This window comes from Danio aesculapii, chromosome 5 (assembly GCF_903798145.1).
Source record: "Danio aesculapii chromosome 5, fDanAes4.1, whole genome shotgun sequence".
Classification (NCBI taxonomy): domain Eukaryota; kingdom Metazoa; phylum Chordata; class Actinopteri; order Cypriniformes; family Danionidae; genus Danio; species Danio aesculapii.
The window spans coordinates 3,977,684-3,997,657 of NC_079439.1; the positions used below are offsets into that span (position 1 = coordinate 3,977,684).

General features: G+C 40.6%; 1 protein-coding gene across 2 annotated transcripts in view; it reads right to left on the reverse strand.

The window, feature by feature from the left end:
• srrm3 (serine/arginine repetitive matrix 3) overlaps positions 1-19,974 on the reverse strand; it is a 167,922-nt gene that overhangs the window by 75,738 nt on the left and 72,210 nt on the right. For both annotated transcript variants that reach the window (XM_056457237.1, XM_056457235.1), the window contains exon 3: positions 4,844-5,094. In XM_056457237.1, the coding sequence (XP_056313212.1) occupies positions 4,844-5,094 (251 nt within the window). The remainder of the gene's footprint in view (positions 1-4,843; positions 5,095-19,974) is intronic.

Here is a 19,974-nt window from a genome sequence, read left to right on the forward strand (position 1 = left end):
CATGTATCTGAAGACAATCACCCACTGCACCTTTAAATCTTTTTATACAGAAAGCAATATTATTTTATGAGATATTTTAACAATCTGGGCGCAAAGTCTAAAGCTCAAGGTGCAAAAGCAATAAGGGCATGTCTTTATCCACTTTTGCTATTTTAAGGATGGAGAAATAGGCTCTACGCCGCGGCACATGGTCTAACAGGGTTGTGTTTATTCTCTTAATGAGTTCTAGTTGTGGTTGGAGCATAACATGCATTAAACCAATCAGAGTCTCATCTCCCATTCCCTTTAAGAGTCAGTTGCGTCACGCCATGGCGCATTTTCTATTTACATGGCAGACTTTGTAAGTGTAAAACTGAACGCTTCACTAGCGAGAAAACAGTTCAACAGAGTATCTGCAGCGCGAGGATAAAGAACGAGCCTCCTCCATTCAGCCTCTTTACTTTCTCTTTACTTTTACTCTTTACTTTACTCCTTTACTTTGGTGAAGTAAGGACATGCTGGAAACTCTCTTCACTGAAGACATCTATTAGCCGACATATTTAATTTAGTTTGTTCAGCACAAAAATTTGTGTCTAAACTATTTCTTAATTCAGTTCTAATTTTCAGCAAAGGAATAAATGAACAATAATAATGAAGTGTGGTCAAAAAACTGAGTTATATCCAAACACACGTTTGCAGACGTCCCTAAAACCCCACAGATGAACAAATCTAAACTTGTTTTTATTAAAACAAATATAAATATGCATATAATAAATACTACTGCTAATAATAATAACATTATACAAATGCAGATTGTCATGAATAAACTGAAAAGCCCCCCTGAGATGAAGAAGGCATGGAGGCAGTTGTTTCTATATTTATCTAGACAATAATAATTTGTGTAACGTTTTATTCCTTTAATTGTTTTCATCTGTAAAGATATTTGTGTGTTGCTCTACATCCTGCGTGTTTAAGCAATGTGTAAGCGTTGGAACCTGCATAGGTGCATAACTAACACGCTCTGCTGGACTTTGGAGCAGTTTTTTGTTGGTCAATGGCATGGTCTATTTCAGTTCCTCAAAATAGCAACAAAACAACAATGTGCCTTAACACACCTCCGTTTCAGACCGTAACACCCATGAAAAAGTGGCACAAAACGTAAAAATTAGATTGTGCGATGGTCCACGCCAACTTCATGTCTGGCGTACGTGTTTTTCCTGTGTGTGTGTGTGTTCATTTTATTTCCATTGGCGACTCCTAGAGGCAATTGTGTTAAAATTGCACACTACAAAGTATCTTTGAGCCGTGCAATGGCAGCTGTATGGCGGGAATCACACAACTAGCTCATTCCAACAAGGTGTGCTATTTGCACTTGGCCTAAATAGACACTACAACCTTTTACACCTTTACATCAGGCCATTTCTTTTTTAATTCACTCACAGTGCGATGTTCAGACCCCACTGCGTTAACCGCATCAGCTAAACTCTCACACTCTATTTATTTTCTTTTGTTATTAATTCCAGAGGACAAACTTGCAAATAACACCGTTTATCTCCGTTCTACCTCCGATAGCAGCACCTCCAATTCAATACAGTCGTGCTGGTCTGAAAATAGCAACAAATCACGCCATACACATCTTGCACCTTATTGCGCTGGGTGTATGATAGGGCCCATAATTATTCATACCCCTGGCAAATTCTGACCTTAAGTAACTTTTAGTCAAAATCAATTGAGTTTTACTGACGTTTTACTGAGTTTTACCATTGGGGTAAGCAAAATAATTTTGTTTCCGCTTTGAAAACGGGCAGATTATTTAACTTGTTTTAAGGAAATCTCACTTAATTTGGACTCATTATTTCTGAAAAGAAGACAATACTTTTTGCCTGTCTAGAAAATGCTTCTTGACTTAAACTTTTTTAGATGTTTGGACTTTTATGCAATGAAATCAAATCAAAATTGAACTATTAGATGATAATAATCAGTCAGCATCGATCAATCAGAAAAAAAAAACACTCAAGCCGTCTGTTTTATACACAGAGTATGAAATGAAAGTGCTGATAAAGTGAATGAATGGAGGCAGAAACGCTGGTCTACTCAGCAGCTCATTCACCACGCGTTTAAGCATGTTAGCAGATTTCTAATCCCAAAGTGCAGCAATCTGTCCTGATCTTTTGTGCGCTGCAGCAGTGCTTGTGTGCTTTATCAGCTTTATCATTCATTCTGCCTGAAGGTCACGCAGCTGCTGTTTAATTAGAGACCCTTCAAAAACACTCGTCAGGACTAGAGGATCAGGACACAAATCCTCCATCACATCCACAACACCGCAGGCACCATCCAATCCCTCACATTTCACCCAAATATCAGAGTGACATAGCCTGAATATCAGCCAATGAATTAACATTTTATACTGATGCGCTACAGATCTTTATGCACTGAAACATCAAGGCATAAAAATGTCTTAGTTCGATTTGTGTTTATGGCGATTATGACTTTCAGCATATCTAAAGTGCTATCTCACTGCATGATTATGACCCGTGGTTAATTTGTGTAGCAGCAGTTGTTGAACAAACTGGTGAATAAAAGCGGTTACATCTCACCCGCCCAAGCAACTGAGTGACACACAGAGGCCAGCCTGGGTTGCCAGGTGTGTGCAAAGCACTGAATGTGCAAGTCCAATCCTGCCTCCAATCTAGAGGTCTGCATGGGATTTTATTTATAGTCCTGCTCCCATCCGCTCCCGCCAGGTTTTATTCCACACCCGACTGCTCCCGCCATATATTCAGCCTTTGTTCACCCGCTGCCCATTTCAAGAGTTCACACTTAGTTGATAATTAATTATAAGCTTGTTTGGCATGCTGTCCCAGGAGAGAGCCCTGAGCTCATAAGATCCTCGAGCCCGGGGCTCCCTTCCGATGCGAGGTGAGAGGGGAGTTTGAGCTCAGGTAGATCTCCAGAACTCCCCTGCTGTAGTAGCTAATGAACAGATAGTGATTGCTCTTAAGAGATAACTACTTACTAGGAGCATGTCTATGGTGGCGATTTGGATTAGTCAATTCACTTAAATTGCATGTTTTTGGATGGTGGGAGGAAACCGGGGAACCTGGGGGGAACCCACATGAGCACGGGGAGAAAGTGCAAACTCCACACAGAAACGTCTGCTGGTTTGGTAAAGCCTGGAACCAGAGACGTTCTTGCTGTGATGCAACAGTGCTAACCACTGGGCCACCGTGTCACCCATCTAGGAAGAAGGAGGAGTAGGGGTAGAAGGGGGAATTCTTCAAAACGAAGATATCGGTGGTACGTAACCCAGGGTATTTATAGTGGCTTAGGAGTCGTCTGATTGGTGCATTGAGAATTGGATAATGCGGATCCAGCCGCTAGCAATCATAAGCACGTGATCCTCTCGAAATTAGTTAAATAAATAATTAAATAATTAGATAAATCGCAATTAGATTTTTTCTTTAAATCGTGCAGCCCTATGATGTCCTATGGATTTACTCAATTTTTTACGTTGAGTGGTTGTAAACAATTTATTTGGGCTGAATTTAAACAAACAAATTAAGTTGAACATTATTAAATTTAATTTGTTTGTTTAAATTCAACACAAATAAATAGTTTGCAACAGTTTTGCATGCAACACTTTTTTCAGTGTACTCAATAAGAATAAGGTAATCACAGATTTTCTGTTTCCAAATAACGCTGGGAACGCTATTTTGTTAGACTGCCCGCTCACATTCAAATTACACCAGAGTTACCAACCGCTACCGTGTTTTATTAGGAATGCAGACCTCTACTCCAATCGGCAGTGCTAAATTCACCCTCATGTTCCACAGGGCTTGAAATCAACCTTTTTTCTTGGTAGCACCGGTGCTCCTAACTTCAAAAATCTAGGCGCACCACACAAAATTTAGTCGCACCCACCAAAAAATTATGAGCAGTTACTACACGTTTCATATAAACAGATTTATTACATTTGATATCAACACTAATCAAAACTAACAAATAAATAAAAATCTGCATGTGCTGCTTGACGTGAATGAGGAGTTATTCAGCAGTTAACAATAATAACTGTGCTGCTCTCACGGGTGGTGTCTGATATTGCACAGTGAACTTATTATTTGCATACGTCTTCTTAATAACATTAATCGTCTTTTTTCGCAAGTTGCAATATCATTTTCATCTCATTGAATGCATGCTCTCTGTCCCATCCGCTTACAGTGAATGCATTAGTCATTTTCATAGCGGATTTTAACCGCTGGAAGTCTTTTATCCACTCTTCCAAAAGTGTAAATGATGGATTAACATTCACCACATGATCACTAATCAGATGTGCCATTATTTGTAACTTTAGGTGGTTTCTAAAACTAAATCTGTCAGTGTTTTCATTCTCTCATATCCAGACATTTACATTTTCGCGGCTGTAGCTGTAGCTCTCTGTCATCGGAACTGAGTGATTGATAGCTGATTTTAACCAATCCATTTGCGTTCTGTTCTAGCGCAGTGGGCCAATCAGAAGAGGTTAAAGGCGGGACAAGCATTGCGGGATTTGTTAAGTTGAAACCATTCCTGAGTGCTGTGTTTGGTGTTATTAGATGCAAAGATGCATATCTGCGCATGCGGTGAACATTTTGCTGTCAAAACTGGTCGCACAGCATCAATTTTATGCCCTTGCGCAAATGCTCCCAAATATATTTAGAGGTTGCATAGATAAATTTCTGGGCGCATATGCGTCCAAAATGGTTGCAGTTTCGAGCCCTGCTGCATCATAACTTCACAACTCACAAGACAACTTTTCACCTCAACGATTTAATCTCTGAGATCTGAATCACACCTAAGTGGTGGTTTATTAATTACAGAGACTCACCCCTGCTCCTCCATCATCTCCTGCAGCTCCATGCATTTCAGCTCCACCCTCCTCTTCCTCTCATGGTCCAGGATCTCTCTGTGAGTCTTCTTCACCAGGACGGGTTCAGGCGGGACGCCCTGCTCCTCTTCCTCCTCCGGCTCCTCAGCGGTGGAACGGGGGACGGCAGGAGCCTCTGACTGCAGTGGGACGCCATTAGCAGTGTCCTCAGGGGAGGAAACCCTCGCCCCGTCATACATGACCACAGCTCTCTGAAACACACACAAAAATACAATGAAATACTGTATTTACAGTTAAAGTCTGAATTATTAGCCCCCCTGTGGTTTGAACCACCAACTATTCCAACATATGTTTTACACAGTGGTTGCCCTTCCAGCTGCAACCCACTCTCACATTCACACATTGGACTGTGGGGGAAACTGGTGCACCCGGAGGAAACCCACGCCAACACGGGGAGAACATGCAAACTTTACACAAGAACACCAACTGGCCCAGCTGGGACTCGAACCAATGACCTACTTGCTTTGAGGCGACAGTGCTGAGCTACTGAGGCCACTGAGCCACCATGCCGCCTTCTACTCAACACAGTTTTTGCTTTTCTTTAACTGGCAACAGTCCATACCATGCAATCATGTTAAAACTCACAGCACTTTCTACCAAATTCTTGTACACCCTCTCCAGAATCTCTTGACTCACACCAAATTGTTGTAACCTCCTAATAAGATAAAATCTCTGCAATGCTTTTTTAAAAAATACACTCAATTTACTATCAATAAATGTTCCTAAACATTTAAAACAGAGTTGCACGGTGGCTCAGTGTTTAGCACTTGCCTCACAGCAATAAAAGTCACTGGTTCAAGTCCTGTGTAGAGTTTGCATGTTCTCCCCGTGTTGGCGTGGGTTTCCTCCAAGTGCTCCAATTTCCCCCACAGTCCAAACACATGCGCTATAGGGGAATTGAATAAACTAAACAGGCCGTAGTGTATAAGTGTGTATGTGAAGGAGTGTGTATGGGTGTTTCCCAGTATTGGGTTGTTGCTGGAAGGGCATCCGTTGCATAACACACAAGCTGGATTAGTTGGCAATTCATTCCGCAGTGGTCATCTCTGATAAATCAGAGACTAAGCTGAAAGAAAATGAATGAATGTATAGTTAAATCATCCAACCGTGTCTATTTGATGTCCCTCAAGAAACAGAGGTTTCGAACCCTGAGTAAGAACTAGTCTGTTCCTGATGATTATCATCTCATTGGTTTCATTAGAATTTACCTCCAATTTATCTCGAACGGCACAAATGGCATGAAATGGCACATATGAGAAAACATGCCCCAGTAACATATCTGAGATTGTCAAAAATGTACACGACACCTTCTGGTGGCTTAGTGAAAACTGCAAGAAAATGTAGCCCTGGGTACATATTTGTCGATTCTCAGAAATATAGCCCTGGGCACATATTTCCACTGAGCCGTGAGTTTTCGGGCATGTTTAGACCCTCAAAATCACGGAGCAATTCCAAGAGGGCCTACACAACGTTTCAGTGCTCGGTCCCTAATAATATCTAGATATATAGTTGAGGACATGCTGCTGTTGTCTCTCACATTGTCCCACAACAACATTACAATAGTGCAGATTAGTGTATAATGCTTTATATTAATAGTCATTTGACAAATTAGATTTTTAAAGTAACTCAATAGTTACTTTCCCTGGTAATTAGTTACTTTTAAAACTATGTAACTCGGTTACTATTTGTGAGAAGTAACTAGTAATTATAACTAATTACTCTTTTAAAGGAACGTGCCCACTACTGAATGTCACACACACACACATACATAAGGACTGAAAAGGACGTCACTTTCCATCTGCTCTGTGATTGAATAACAGTCTACTGTCACCTTTACATCCGGCCAGTAATTCTCTTCCACAAAGCTGAATTCTCACCTGCACTAATAAACGACAGCCTCTTTTGCTGAATGTACATGGTCTGATTAAATCCCATTGGCTGTTGGCAGTACAGCACAGAATTGAGGAGCGAGAGAGGCGTCTGGATGAGATCCCAGAAGCTGGAGAATAATGTTCTCCTATTTCAACATGGAGACTCAATTCAACACGATCACTTCATCACTGTCACCGCAAACCTTCACATCATATTTTACTGTATGAGCTGCTGCTGCGTATTGTGTGCTTTCTAATGTAGAAGGATGTCTGATAAAAAGGTATTAGTTTTAATGTAGCATGTATACTGTACAAAACATTCATTTCCTTCAGCTTAGTCATTTTTTTATCAGGGGGTCACCACAGCGGAATGAACCGCTAACTATTCCAGCTTATGTTTTACACAGCGGATGCCCTTCCAGCTGCAACCTAGTACTGGGAAACACCCATACACACTCATTCACACACATACACTACGGCCAATTAAGTTTATCCAATTCCCCTATAGCGCATGTGTTTGGACTGTAGGGGAAACCGAGCACCCGGAGGAAACCCACACAATCACGGGGAGAACAGGCAAACTCCACACAGAAATTTCAGCCGGACTCACCCGCGATCTTCTTGCTGTGAGGCCACAGTGTTAACCACTGAGCCACCATGTTACTCCTGTACAAAACAATGTGCTTCAAAATATGACTTTAAACCTACTTATATAATAAATACTTTTAATCAATTAATCATGTTATTATTTCTAAAAATGTATGTATATATATATATATATAATTAGAAAGTATTTAAAAACATATAATAAACTTTTTCTAAATAAAATATTATTTACTTCACATGCTTTGAAATAACCCTTTTTAATAAAGTTTTATTTTGTTATTAATTTATTTACTTTACTAACTTTATTTACTTTATTTAGCTTATGTATAAATTAAATAAAAAAAATGTTATTATCAACTTTTAATATAAAAAATTAAGAACATTTTATTTTAAAAAAAACAAACTAACATTTATTTGTATAAAATTTTTTTGATTATTTAACTTAATTTTTTGTTTATTTATATTTAATATATATATATTTTTTTTTTATTATTATTAATATATTAACAAACACAATCTTTCATCTTCTTGCTTTCTATCTCTCTCTCTCTCTCTCTCTCTCTCTCTCTCTCTCTCTCTCTCTCTCTCTCACTCGTCTTTCTGCAGTCATATCTGGGTGGTAAACACTTCAGATTACAGATGCTTGTTTTCCAGCATGGATTGATGAGGAGGGCTGCTGCTGCATTGTGGGTAAAGTCACGAAGCGGTGTAAAAGCCGAACAGGTGGCGGAACAGCAGGAGAAATCATCGCTGAATTCATTACTTGCTAAATCTGAATAGTTATTCTCTCCATAAGTCTCAGAAATATTCCCTTTATATTCATTGTGTCGTGTGACATGTGACCTTTGATGGCTATAAAAGCAATTACACAGGATCCCAAGCAGCAGACGGCCTGATTTATTCACTTCTCTCATCCTAAATGATTTTTTAAGTGCGCTATTAAAGTGAGCACAAATGAGCTTAGACTGATGGATCATGGGTGTGAATTACAGAACAAGCTGCACATTTAAAGACAGCTGTATTTAACTTTATTTCAAACAGCTAACATAAAGCCTTCATTCAAATGGATTTTATCACTGATTTTCAGTGACATTAGTTTTAACGTGTTCTACTCATTTTTTTTTCTAAGCAGTTCCATGCAAATGTCAACCTTGCCATGAAAAAAAAAATTAGTTTTCACCAAAATAGCAAAACCTTTTTAGTTTTTTGTAGGCTTGTACACTCACCGGCCACTTTATTAGGTACACCTTCCTAGTACCGGGTTTCCTTCAGAACTGCCTTAATCCTTCGTGGCATAAATTCATAAATATAAGTACTTGAAATATTCCTGAGTTTTTGAAAGTGGTGGAGGGGGGGATGGGGTTCGCGGACGAAAGTGAGGACCGGAGGCTGATGAGGTTTGCGGACGAAAGTGAGGACCGGGGGCGGATGAGGTTCGCGGATGAAAGTAAGGACCAAGGGGCGGATGAGGTTCGCAGACGAAAGTGAGGACCGGGGGCAGTGGGGGGTCGGATGGGGTTCACGGAGGAAAGTGGTGAAGGGGGTATAGGGTTTGCAGACGAAAGTGAGGACCGGGGGTGGTGGGCAGTGGGATGGGGTTCGCGGACAAAAGTGATGACCGGAGGTCGTGTGAAGGCGAGGGGGGATGAAGGGGTTCGCAGACGAAAGTGAGGACTGGGGGCGGTGGGGGGATGGGGTTCGCGGACGAAAGTGAGGACCGGGGGCGGTGGGGGTCGGATGGGGTTCACGGAGAAAGTGGTGAAGGGGCATAGGTTTGTAGACGAAAGTGAGGACCGGGGTGGTGGGCAGTGGGATGGGGTTCGCGGACAAAAGTGACAACCGGAGGCGGTGTGAAGGGCGAGGGGGGATGAAGGGGTTCGCAGACGAAAGTGAGGACTGGGGCGGTGGGGGGTCGGATGGCATTCACGGAGGAAAGTGGTGAAGAGGGCATAGGGTTTGCAGACGAAAGTGAGGACCGGGGGTGGTTGGCAGTGGGATGGGGTTCGCGGACAAAAGTGACAACCGGAGGCGTGTGAAGGGCGAGGGGGGATAAAGGGGTTCGCAGACGAAAGTGAGGACTGGGGGCGGTGGGGGGATGGGGTTCGTGGACGAAAGTTAGCACTGGGGCGGTGGGGGGGCGGATGGGGTTCACGGAGGAAAGTGGTGAAGGGGGCATAGGGTTTGCAGACGAAAGTGAGGACCGGGGTGGGGTGGGCAGTGGATGGGTTCGACAAAAGTGACGACCGGAGGCGGTGTGAAGGGCGAGGGGGGATGAAGGGGTTCGCAGACGAAAGCGAGGACTGGGGCAGTGGGGGGATGGGGTTCGCGGACGAAAGTGAGGACCGGGGGCGGATGGGGTTTGTAGACGAACTTGTGAGCCCTCACTATTCTGTCGCGGGCACCGCCCTACACTATTCTGAGGGCGTGCCGGCCCTGGTCCTAACACATGAGCTATAGGTGAATTAAATAAACTAAACTGGCTGTAGTGTATGAGTGTGTGTGAATGAGTGTGTATGGGTGTTTCAGTTGGAAGGGCATCCGCTGCATAAAAAAATATGCTGGAATAGTAGGCGGTTCATTTCGCTGTGGCAATCAATGATAAATAAGGGACTAAGCTGAGGGTAAATGAATGAATGAATTTCTGTGGACTGAACATAAAACAATTATGTTGTGCCAAAAATATCAAGAATTGTGATGTTTGAGCTCATTTTACATTAGGAGTTTGAAAAAACAGCAACAATATTTTTTAGTGTACAATTAAATCTTATATTTGGATTATGTGCAAAATCACAGCACAGATGTCTTCCTGCATCAGCACTGCACTGATATTTTTCTTTCTCCTTCTCTCTCTCGTGTATAATTTAAAACTGCTGGGTATGGTTTTGTTTCCCCTAGTACCCACTTTATTGTAATTTGTGCTGACATCTTTTGCCCAGTCCAACAAAACAAAGAATAATAATGCTTACTTTTGAGTCAGAATTGGGCAATTAAGTTCTTTAAAAGTTGAGACTGTCAAATTACCAGCAGAAAAACAAAAGTGTCAGCATTTCCAGATACCTGGAGACCTGCAGTGCAATTTCACTAGACTATTCAAGAAGACATGAAGTCAGTCAAAATGCTGAGGATGAGCTCATTCTGCACCAGCACTTTCAACAATACTTCATTAATAACTGTAGTAGAAGCTAAGGATATTACTCTGATGACAAATAGCACTGATTAGCAAGTAAACATTGCCCCAGTAGAAGTGAAAATATCATTGAATCAGTGAGTCGTTATCTACTGACTCACTTTGAACAGATCATTTAAATCAGTGAGTCGGTAACTGCTGACTTGTTTTGAACTGATCATTTGAATCAGTGAGTCATTAACTGCAGACTCGCTTTGAATGGATCATTTGATTTAGTGAGTTAACTGCTAACTAGATTTGAACAGATCATTTGAATCAGTGAGTCATTAACTGCTGAGTAGTTTTGAACGGATCATTTGAACCAGTGAGTCATTAACTGCTGATTCGCTTTGAATGGATCATTTAATTTAGTAAGTTAACTGCTTACTAGCTTTGAACAGATAATTTACAGTCGGTGAGTCATTAATCTGCTGACGAGCTTTGAACAGATAATTTGAATCATGTGAGTCATTACTGATGAGCTAGCTTTAGAACGATCATTTGAATCAGTGAGTCGGTAACTGCTGCAATCATCTTTGAACAGTAATCATTTGAAATCAGCTGAGTCGGTAACTGCTGACGTTTTTTGAACTGATCAGTTGAATCAGTGAGTCATTAACTGCAGACTCGCTTTGAATGGATAATTTGATTTCTGAGTTAACTGCTAACTACTTTGAACGATATTGAATCATGTCATTAACTGCGATAGTTTTGAACAGGACATTGAACATGAGTCATTACTGCTGATTCGCTTTAATGATCATTTGATTTAGTAAGTTGCTGCTGACAAGCTTTGAACAGATAATTTACATCGGTGAGTCGTAACTGCTGACTAGCTTTGAAACAGTAATTTGATCTAGTGATGTCATTAACTGCTGAGTATGTTATGAACGGATCATTTGAATCAGTGAGTCTTTAACTGCTGACTCGCTTTGAACAGATCATTTAAATCCGTGAGTCGGTAACTGCTGACTTGTTTTGAACTGATCATTTGAATCAGTGAGTCATTAACTGCAGACTCGCTTTGAATGGATCGTTTGATTTAGTGAGTTAACTGCTAACTAGCTTTGAACAGATAATTTGAATCAGTGAGTCATTAACTGCTGAGTAGTTTTGAACGGATCATTTGAACCAGTGGTCATTAACTGCTGATCGCTTTGAATGGATCATTTAATTTAGTAAGTTAACTGCTGACTAGCTTTGAACAGATAATTTACATCGGTGAGTCATTAACTGCTGAGTAGTTTGAACGGATCATTTGAATCAGTGAGTCTTTAACTGCTGACTCGCTTTGAACAGATCATTTAAATCAGTGAGTCGGTAACTGCTGACTTGTTTTGAATGGATCATTTGATTTAGTGAGTTAACTGCTAACTAGCTTTGAACAGATAATTTGAATCAGTGAGTCATTAACTGCTGAGTAGTTTTGAACGGATCATTTGAACCAGTGAGTCGGTAACTGCTGACTTGTTTTGAATGGATCATTTGATTTAGTGAGTTAACTGCTGACTAGCTTGAACAGATAATTTGAATCAGTGAGTCATTAACTGCTGAGTAGTTATGAACGGATCGTTTGAATCAGTGAGTCTTTAACTGCTGACTCGCTTTGAACAGATCATTTAAATCAGTGAGTTGGTAACTGCTGACTTGTTTTGAACTGATCATTTGAATCAGTGAGTCATTAATTGCAGACTCACTTTGAATGGCTCATTTGATTTAGTGAGTTAACTGCTAACTAGCTTTGAACAGATAATTTGAATCAGTGATCATTAACTGCTGAGTAGTTTTGAACGATCATTTGAACCAGTGGGTCTTAACTGCTGATTCGCTTTGAATGGATCATTTAATTTAGTAAGTTAACTGCTGACTAGCTTTGAACAGATAATTTACATCGGTGAGTCATTAACTGCTGAGTAGTTATGAACGGATCATTTGAATCAGTGAGTCTTTAACTGCTGACTCGCTTTGAACAGATCATTTAAATCAGTGAGTCGTAACTGCTGACTTGTTTTGAATGGATCATTTGATTTAGTGAGTTAACTGCTAACTAGCTTTGAACAGATAATTTGAATCAGTGAGTCATTAACTGCTGAGTAGTTTTGAACGGATCATTTGAACCAGTGAGTCATTAACTGCTGATTCGCTTTGAATGGATCATTTAATTTAGTAAGTTAACTGCTTACTAGCTTTGAACAGATAATTTACATCGGTGAGTCATTAACTGCTGACTAGCTTTGAACAGATAATTTGAATCAGTGAGTCATTAACTGATGACTAGCTTTGAACGGATCATTTGAATCAGTGAGTCTTTAACTGCTGACTCGCTTTGAACAGATCATTTAAATCAGTGAGTCGGTAACTGTTGACTTGTTTTGAACTGATCATTGAATCAGTGAGTCATTAACTGCAGACTCGCTTTGAATGGATCATTTGATTTAGTGAGTTAACTTGCTAACTAGCTTTGAACAGATAATTTGAATCAGTGAGTCATAACTGCTGAGTAGTTTTGAACGGATCATTTGAACCTGAGTCATTAACTGCTGATTCGCTTTGAATGGATCATTAATTTAGTAAGTAACTGCTGACTAGCTTTGAACAGATAATTTACATCGGTGAGTCATTAACTGCTGCTGACTAGCTTTAACAGATCATTTGAATCAGTGAGTCATTAACTGATGACTAGCTTTTAACGGACCATTTGAATCAGTGAGTCTTTAACTGCTGACTCGCTTTGAACTGACCATTTGAATCAGTGAGTCGGTAACTGCTCAATCACTTTGAAGGAATCATTTGAATCAGTGAGTCGTTAACTGCTGACTCTCTTTGAACGGATCATTTGAATCAGTGGGTTATTAACCGCTGACTCGTTTTGAAAAGATCTTTTGATTTAATGAGTTAACTCCTGACTCACTTTGAACAGATCATTTGAATATGTGAGTCGGTAACTCCTGACTCACTTTGAACGGATCATTTGAATCATCAAGTATTGACTGCTGAGTTACTTGGAACTAATCATTTGATTTAGTGAGTCGTTAACTGCTGACTCACTTTGAACAGATCATTTAAATCAGTGAGTCGTTAACTGCTGACTCACTTTGAACAGATCATTTAAATCAGTGAGTCGTTAACTGCTGACTCGCTTTGAACGAATCATCTGATTTAGTGAGTCATTAACTGCTGACTTGCTTTGAATGGATCATGTGAATCAGTGAGTCTTTAACTGCTGAATCGCTTTGAAGGAATCATTGAATCAGTGAGTCGCTAACTGCTGAAACGCTTTGAAGGAGTCATCTGAATCAGTGAGTCGCTAACTGCTGAATCGCTTTGAATGAATCATTTGAATCAGTGAGTCGCTAACTGCTGAATCGCTTTAAAGGAATCATTTGAATCAGTGAGTCGGAACGGCTGAGTTTAAATCTAATAAGACAACACAAAAAAAATTCACATGACAAAAATGCCAATGTCTGCTATAATCCAGCTCAGTCCCAAAGTGTTTACTGACTCTGGGAGCTCCAGAGATGCACTCGGAGTCAGTGAGCATCTCTAAACTCTTCAATATGCAGGAGACGGTGGGCGACTGGTCAACAGAGGTGATAAACAGCACAGGAGTCACTTTCTACAGCGAGTGGGTGAAGATAAATTACACTGCTCAACATTACTCTCCTTTGTTTATGCCTACAGTTTGTTTCCAGGCTAAATGAAAAGAGCTTCTCAAAATACTCTGCGTTATGTCACTTGAATAGAGAATGTGTGAATCAGAATCAGAATCATTATTGTCATTGTACAAAACATAATGAAATTTGTGTTTGGCCTTCCTTCAGCGCAAGCCCTATTTGTCAAAAACAACAATAGTAGTAGCAAGAAGAGTAATAATAATATTAATAATATTAACAATAATAGTAACAATAATACACCGCAAGAATAATAATATACAGCAAGAAGGTTGCTGGTTTGAGTCCCGGCTGGGCCAGTTGGTATTTCTGTGTGGAGTTTGCATGTTCTCCCCGTGTTGGTGTGGGTTTCCTCTGGGTGCTCCGGTTTCCCCACAGTCCAAACACATGCACTATAGGAGAATTGGATGAACTAAGTTGACTGTAGAGTATAAGTGTGTGTCAATGAGTGAGTATGGGTGTTTCCCAATGCTGGGTTGCAGCTGTAGTTTTGAACGGATCATTTGAACCAGTGAGTCATTAACTGCAGATTCGCTTTGAATGGATCATTTGATTTAGTAAGTTGACTGCTGACAAGCTTTGAACAGATAATTTTACATCGGTGAGTCATTAACTGCTGACTAGCTTTGAACAGATAATTTGAATCAGTGAGTCTTTAACTGCTGACTAGCTTTGAACGGATCATTTGAATCAGTGAGTCAGTAACTGCTGAATCACTTTGAAGGAATAATTTGAATCAGTGAGTCGTTAACTGCTGACTCTCTTTGAAAGGACCATTTGAATCAGTGGGTTATTAACTGCTGACTCGTTTTGAACGGATCTTTTGATTTAATGAGTTAACAATAATACACCGCAAGAATAATAATATACAGCAAGAAGGTTGCTGGTTGAGTCCCGGCTGGGTCAGTTGTCATTTCTGTGTGTTTGCATGTTCTCCCCGTGTTGGCGTGGGTTTCCTCCAGGTGCTCTGGTTTTCCCCACAGTCCAAAAACATGCGCTATAAGAGAATTGGATGAACTAAATTGACTATAGAGTATGAGTGTGTGTCAATGAGTGAGTATGAGTGTTTCCCAGTACTGGGTTGCAGCTGGAAGGCCATCCGCTGCGTACAAGATATGCTAGAATAGTTGGTGGTTCATTCCGCTGTGGTGACCCCAGATAAATAAGGGACAAAGCTGAAGGAAAATGAATATTGAATGAATGAAGCAGATCCTAGTTTCTTAGGTTGACATCCACATTTACATTTGTTTGTTTGGCAGAAGGTTTTATGCAATTGAGGACTACAATAAGTTAACACGTTACTGTTTTAGGTATGTAGATATACACTGAAAATAAATGTGACTCAAGATCACATTTTGACTCTTTTTGTAAAGCATAAAAACACCTAATATTTTGCAGATATTCAGAAACATGCTCAGTGAACATTCTTGTATATCTGAAAAACAATGCTGAAGTCAGATATTCTGCTTTGAAAATGTGTGTTACGTGCTGGAACGTTTGTCTTTGTTTTGGTCCTTTAACCCGCCCAATGCCAGTTTAGCCAATTATATCCCAGCACCCCGGGTTGCCTTGATGGAAAACAGCGTATTTCATTCATTCCTTCAGAAAGGCTCTCAAAGCATGAGCCTGTGACTGAAATGTGACCTCCGGTGGACAGTAGCAGACTCTGAAATGAGACGCAGATTCAGAGATCCACATAAGGTGGTTATTAATTAGCAAATAATATAAATATTACGAGCGTAAACATTAGGTGAGCAGGTTACATTGTAACCCCGTGTCCTAACACACTATGTGATGAGATTTGCAGTGAGGAGCAATTTGGCTGTTTGCACCAGACGAAACACGACAGAAATGTAAATACAGCCATTCAGAAGCAAAGAATAGTGCACTCACTCATGAAATGGTAAGATTTATAATCTAATTTTGTTTTGTGGAGTTTGCATGTTCTCCCCGTGTTCTCGTGGGTTTTCTCCGGGTGCTCCAGTTTCCCCCACAGTCCAAAGACATGCGCTATAGGGGAACTGGGTAGGCTAAATTGTCCGTAGTGTATGAGTGTGAGTGAGTGTAAATGGATGTTTCCCAGAGATGAGTTGTGGCTGGAAGGGCATCCGCTGCGTAAAACATGTGTTGGATAAGTTGGCGGTTCATTCCGCTGTGGCAACCCCAGATTAATAAAGGGACTAAGCTGAAAAGAAAATGAATGAATGAATCTCCAAAGAATGTGAAATAAAGAAATATAAAGTAAGTATTTAAGAAGTGTAGATCATGACCTTTTGAATTATACTGTTAACAAAAATCTAAATACCGCAAGAGCGCTGTGCATACATCCCAATTGAGGTAAAAACCTGTGTCTTGAGAAGCGTTTGCACACAATACTGTTTCTATGTATTTATTTCAGGCCAGTCTGACATGCATTTTCTCTGTAGAGTACTGACAACAGCGATCCAGCTATTCTAACTCATTCTCTATGGGTTTTCCCACAACTGCACCACTTTCTGCTGGTTTATCACACTCGCTGTCACTAGTTAGCATCCCAGCTACACACAAATGCAGAACTAGTGAAAACCAGGCAGTTCAGACTGAGACACCTCAAAGCTTTTTCAGACGCCTTGAAAAATGATGCAACATCTCATTGATGAGCGAGAGATGTTTCATGCAAGAGACCTCATGCATTTGGCATTGAGAGTAGTACACTGAGTGTAGAAGAAAATACAGATGTAAAATGAAAGCGGTTAATACATCAGGGCTGCGTTTCTCAAAATCTTCTTAAGGCTACATCATTCTTAAAGGTCTCGTTAAGTCCTGTAACATGGAGTCGGGGTACAATGGAGGTGACCTTATCATTTGAATGGCATCTACGCTTATGCTAGTCTGTTTTTCATTATCCCGAGGTCTTCATAATCCTGGACCAGGCCGTATCCTGAGCAGATGCTGTGGCAGTCATAGGGGAGTGAAGAGCATGAGACCTGAAAGACTCCAGTGACAGACGAGTCTCCGCATTAATCCCATAGGCCAGCCTGAACACCTGCCGGTGACCTACTCACACCTGCAGCTTCTCCATGATGGACGTCCAGCGCTCTCCTGCCCTGGAACCTAGACTACTGCTCTGCACAGGGAGTTTGGCCAAAGGAGAAATGGTCATGTCCAACTGAGCCTGGTTTCTCTCAAGGATTTTTTCCTTCACTTTGGTCAATTGGTGAAGTTTGCTCCGCCCCAATGTCACCACTGGCTTGTTTGGTTTGGGACTTGTAGAGCTGCGCATCGATGGATTACTCTTCAGTGTTTAGACTTTCAGCAGTGAAAATTAAATCACACTGAACTGAACTAAACTGAGCTTCAACTCTGAAAACTGGACTGACACAGTTTCAGTTTACTAGAACTTCTATGTCAAGCTGCTTTGACACAATCTACATTGTAAAAGTGCTATAGAAAGAAAGATGCATTGAATTGAATTGAAAAGGATCCATGTGCAGTTTATTTAAGAGAATAGTCCGGCAGGCAATGGTCAAAACAGGTACTGGAGAATATAGACAATCCAAAGAGCGTGGTCAAAAGCAGTCAAATGGTAAGGACAGGCGGCAAAACAACATGAACGATAAACAAGAAACGGAAAGGCTAAAGCTTTGAAATGCTTACAGAAAACAAGACTCAACAAAGTGTATGTCAAAGTGAAGTGTATAAATAGTCTTGGGCTGCGTCCAAAATCGCTTACTACTTAGTAAGTACTGCATTTGAATTTAAATGTACAACTCGACCGTTAGAAAAGTACGTTCTATACAGTATGAATGCGAATAGTATTAATGGAAGTCTGACGTACAACATCCGTCATTTTGTCATGATCACATGATCAGTTGCGTCGCTTCCATCCCATTCATGAATTCTCTCACGCGGCATTATGGCATAGCGTATCATGCATCGAAGGCAAACTTCAGAATCTCGCCAGAAGAAGTAGTTTATCTGGGTACTTCTCACCATTTAGCGAATTCTTTAAATTCGGTCCTACTTCTGGGCTCGCATACTGATTTTTGGCGTACTATATACAGTGCTTCCCACACATAGAGTTTACTTGGGTGGGACGCGCAGGTATATTAACGGCCGCCCAAGTATATTTGGTGGTGACGTATGAATAATACTATTATTATCATCTGTTTACACTTTTTTGTATCCTTCAAAGAAAGCCAAACATTGCTGGTTCTGTGTGTGCGAGATCTGTCAACACACACACCGACAATCAAGTGCTCTGTAGACCCACCACAGAGGCGCGCATTTTCCACCAATATGCATCCGATCGTAATTTCTGAATCTCCTAAAATGTCCGGGATTCGGCTTTTACTTTCGCTTTTTATTAGTTGCTGTTATTAGAACGCATTTTTGCATAACCATTTCGCAGCTGAGTGCATGCGTAAAGGAGAGAGAGAAACATTAAATGATTAATTATTTAATAAACAACTCAGATAAAGTTTACTCGGAGTGAAAGAAATGACAACTATACTGGCTGCAAAATGTTTGTACACCATTAGAAATAGTTAAAAATCACATTATTTATTTGGTTGTTGCATGTAGTTGACCATTTATGTGCTGTGGGTAAATGTGTGTTTCAATCCGGCTACCACCGCAAGTATATTTCAAACCTGTGGGAAGCACTGACATAGTATGGAGGTATGCGATTTTGGACGTAGCCTTGATCATTAGTCCTTACGAGCATCAGCTGTGTGTGTAATCAGGGCGAGAACTGGAAGTGGTGTGTGTGTGCGGTGCATGATGGGAGCTGTAGTTCATTTAGGTGGCAGATGTGTAGTGGCAGACGATTAAATGATCGCTGGTGATCATACCAAGTGCTTTGAAATCTGCTTTTTTTTATTCGATATTTGACAATCTCAACCGAAATATGAAGGGCGGGACATAGCATAGCTCCTCCCCTTTAAAAAACTGGCAATTGCATTTTGTTTAATCACAGCTCTGCTTGTGGGAGTGGTTGAGCTCAAGCGCCTCAAATGAAAAGCAATTAAGAAGAAGGGGCGGGGCATGTCAGACACTTGTGAGCATTTGATTGGTCAGAATATTTGATGAGATTACGTCTGTCTGAGGTATTGGGCGTGGCTACATACTTAACCTGCCTCTCCAGCTCCCAGTTTGGACAACAAACAGAAGTGGTGAGCAGGAAGAGTCTTCCCCCAAACCCTTTACCTCATCTTTATGAATAAAATGCCTACTTTAACTACATCCAATCAGCTCGACAGTAGAAAAAACAAGCCACGCCCACAGTTTTTCTCATGTAATTATCAGTTTCTTTAGGAGCTCCGTCACAATACAGCTTCCAGTTCAAGCTGACTTTAACCTCAACAGCGGTAGAGCCCAGAGCTAACAAGACAAGAGATCTTTGCTCATTTACTTCAGCCGATCTCCTCTCACCGTGAAACAAATACTCCCTTCTGGCAATATTTAATTATACATGATCAACTCCTGCTTCCTCCAGGCAAACATTAGGAACAAACACTATCCATTTCAGAGTTGATTTCATTAAGTATCATTGCCAACTGAAATAATAAAAAAATAAATAAATCTCTGCTCCTACATCCTCATAGTGAGCAAATGCAAACATGGCAGTCCATTAGTAGGGCAGAATCCTCATTTATTGAACTGTGTGTTAGATATAACGTTTAAAGAAAAACATCTCTTGTGCTCAAAACTGAAGTCAAATCTGCAATTTCTTTAACATTATTCATTAATCTTCCTTCAGCTTAGTCCCTTTATTAA